The sequence below is a fragment of the Eimeria mitis genome, genomic scaffold (assembly GCF_000499745.2).
Source record: "Eimeria mitis Houghton genomic scaffold, Emh_scaff184, whole genome shotgun sequence".
Taxonomy (NCBI): Eukaryota; Apicomplexa; class Conoidasida; order Eucoccidiorida; family Eimeriidae; genus Eimeria; species Eimeria mitis.
In genome coordinates, this window is record NW_013570161.1 from 5,560 (window position 1) to 6,172 (window position 613).

Here is a 613-nt window from a genome sequence, read left to right on the forward strand (position 1 = left end):
TTTTTTTTTTTTTTTTTTTTTTTTTTTTTTTTTTTTTTTTTTTTTTTTTTTTTTTTTTTTTATATATAAATAAAATATTGAAATATGTGTGTTTTAGGTTTAATTTGGAGTATATGTCTGCATCAGCAAGAGAAAAAAAGGCATCAGAGCTAGAAGCATATGCAGCTGGTGGTGGTTGCGGTGACGGCGCGGCGTTTCGGGTGTATAGGCACCTCCGAGAGGGAGATATAGTACTGATGAATAGACAACCTTCTCTGCATCGTTTATCCTTAATGGCTCATTTTATAAAAATAACAAAACCAATAAATAAAAAATATCATATTAATACTTTTATTGAACAAAACGGAATCAAAAAAAAAGATGGATCGTATAGACAGCTCACCCCTTCTTTTATACAGAAACGCCTGCAGCTGCAGCAGCAGCAGCAGCAGCAAGAGCAGCAGCAGGAAGATGCACAGCAGCAGCAGCAGCAGCAGCAAGCAGCAGCAGCAGCAGCAGCAGCAGCAGCAGACAGAGAAGCTGCTGAAAGAGTATTCAGAATAAACTTCGTTAACTGCAGCAGCTATAACGCAGATTTCGATGGAGACGAAATGAACCTACACGTGCCGCAGGT

At 38.3% G+C, this 613-nt stretch overlaps 1 protein-coding gene across 1 annotated transcript in view; it reads left to right on the forward strand.

The window, feature by feature from the left end:
• EMH_0002290 (DNA-directed rna polymerase I largest subunit, putative) overlaps nucleotides 1-613 on the forward strand; it is a gene marked incomplete at both ends in the record, with an annotated part of 5,254 nt that overhangs the window by 4,529 nt on the left and 112 nt on the right. Inside the window, one exon of the mRNA XM_013495955.1 lies at nucleotides 399-610. Within this exon, the coding sequence (XP_013351409.1) occupies nucleotides 399-610 (212 nt within the window). The remainder of the gene's footprint in view (nucleotides 1-398; nucleotides 611-613) is intronic.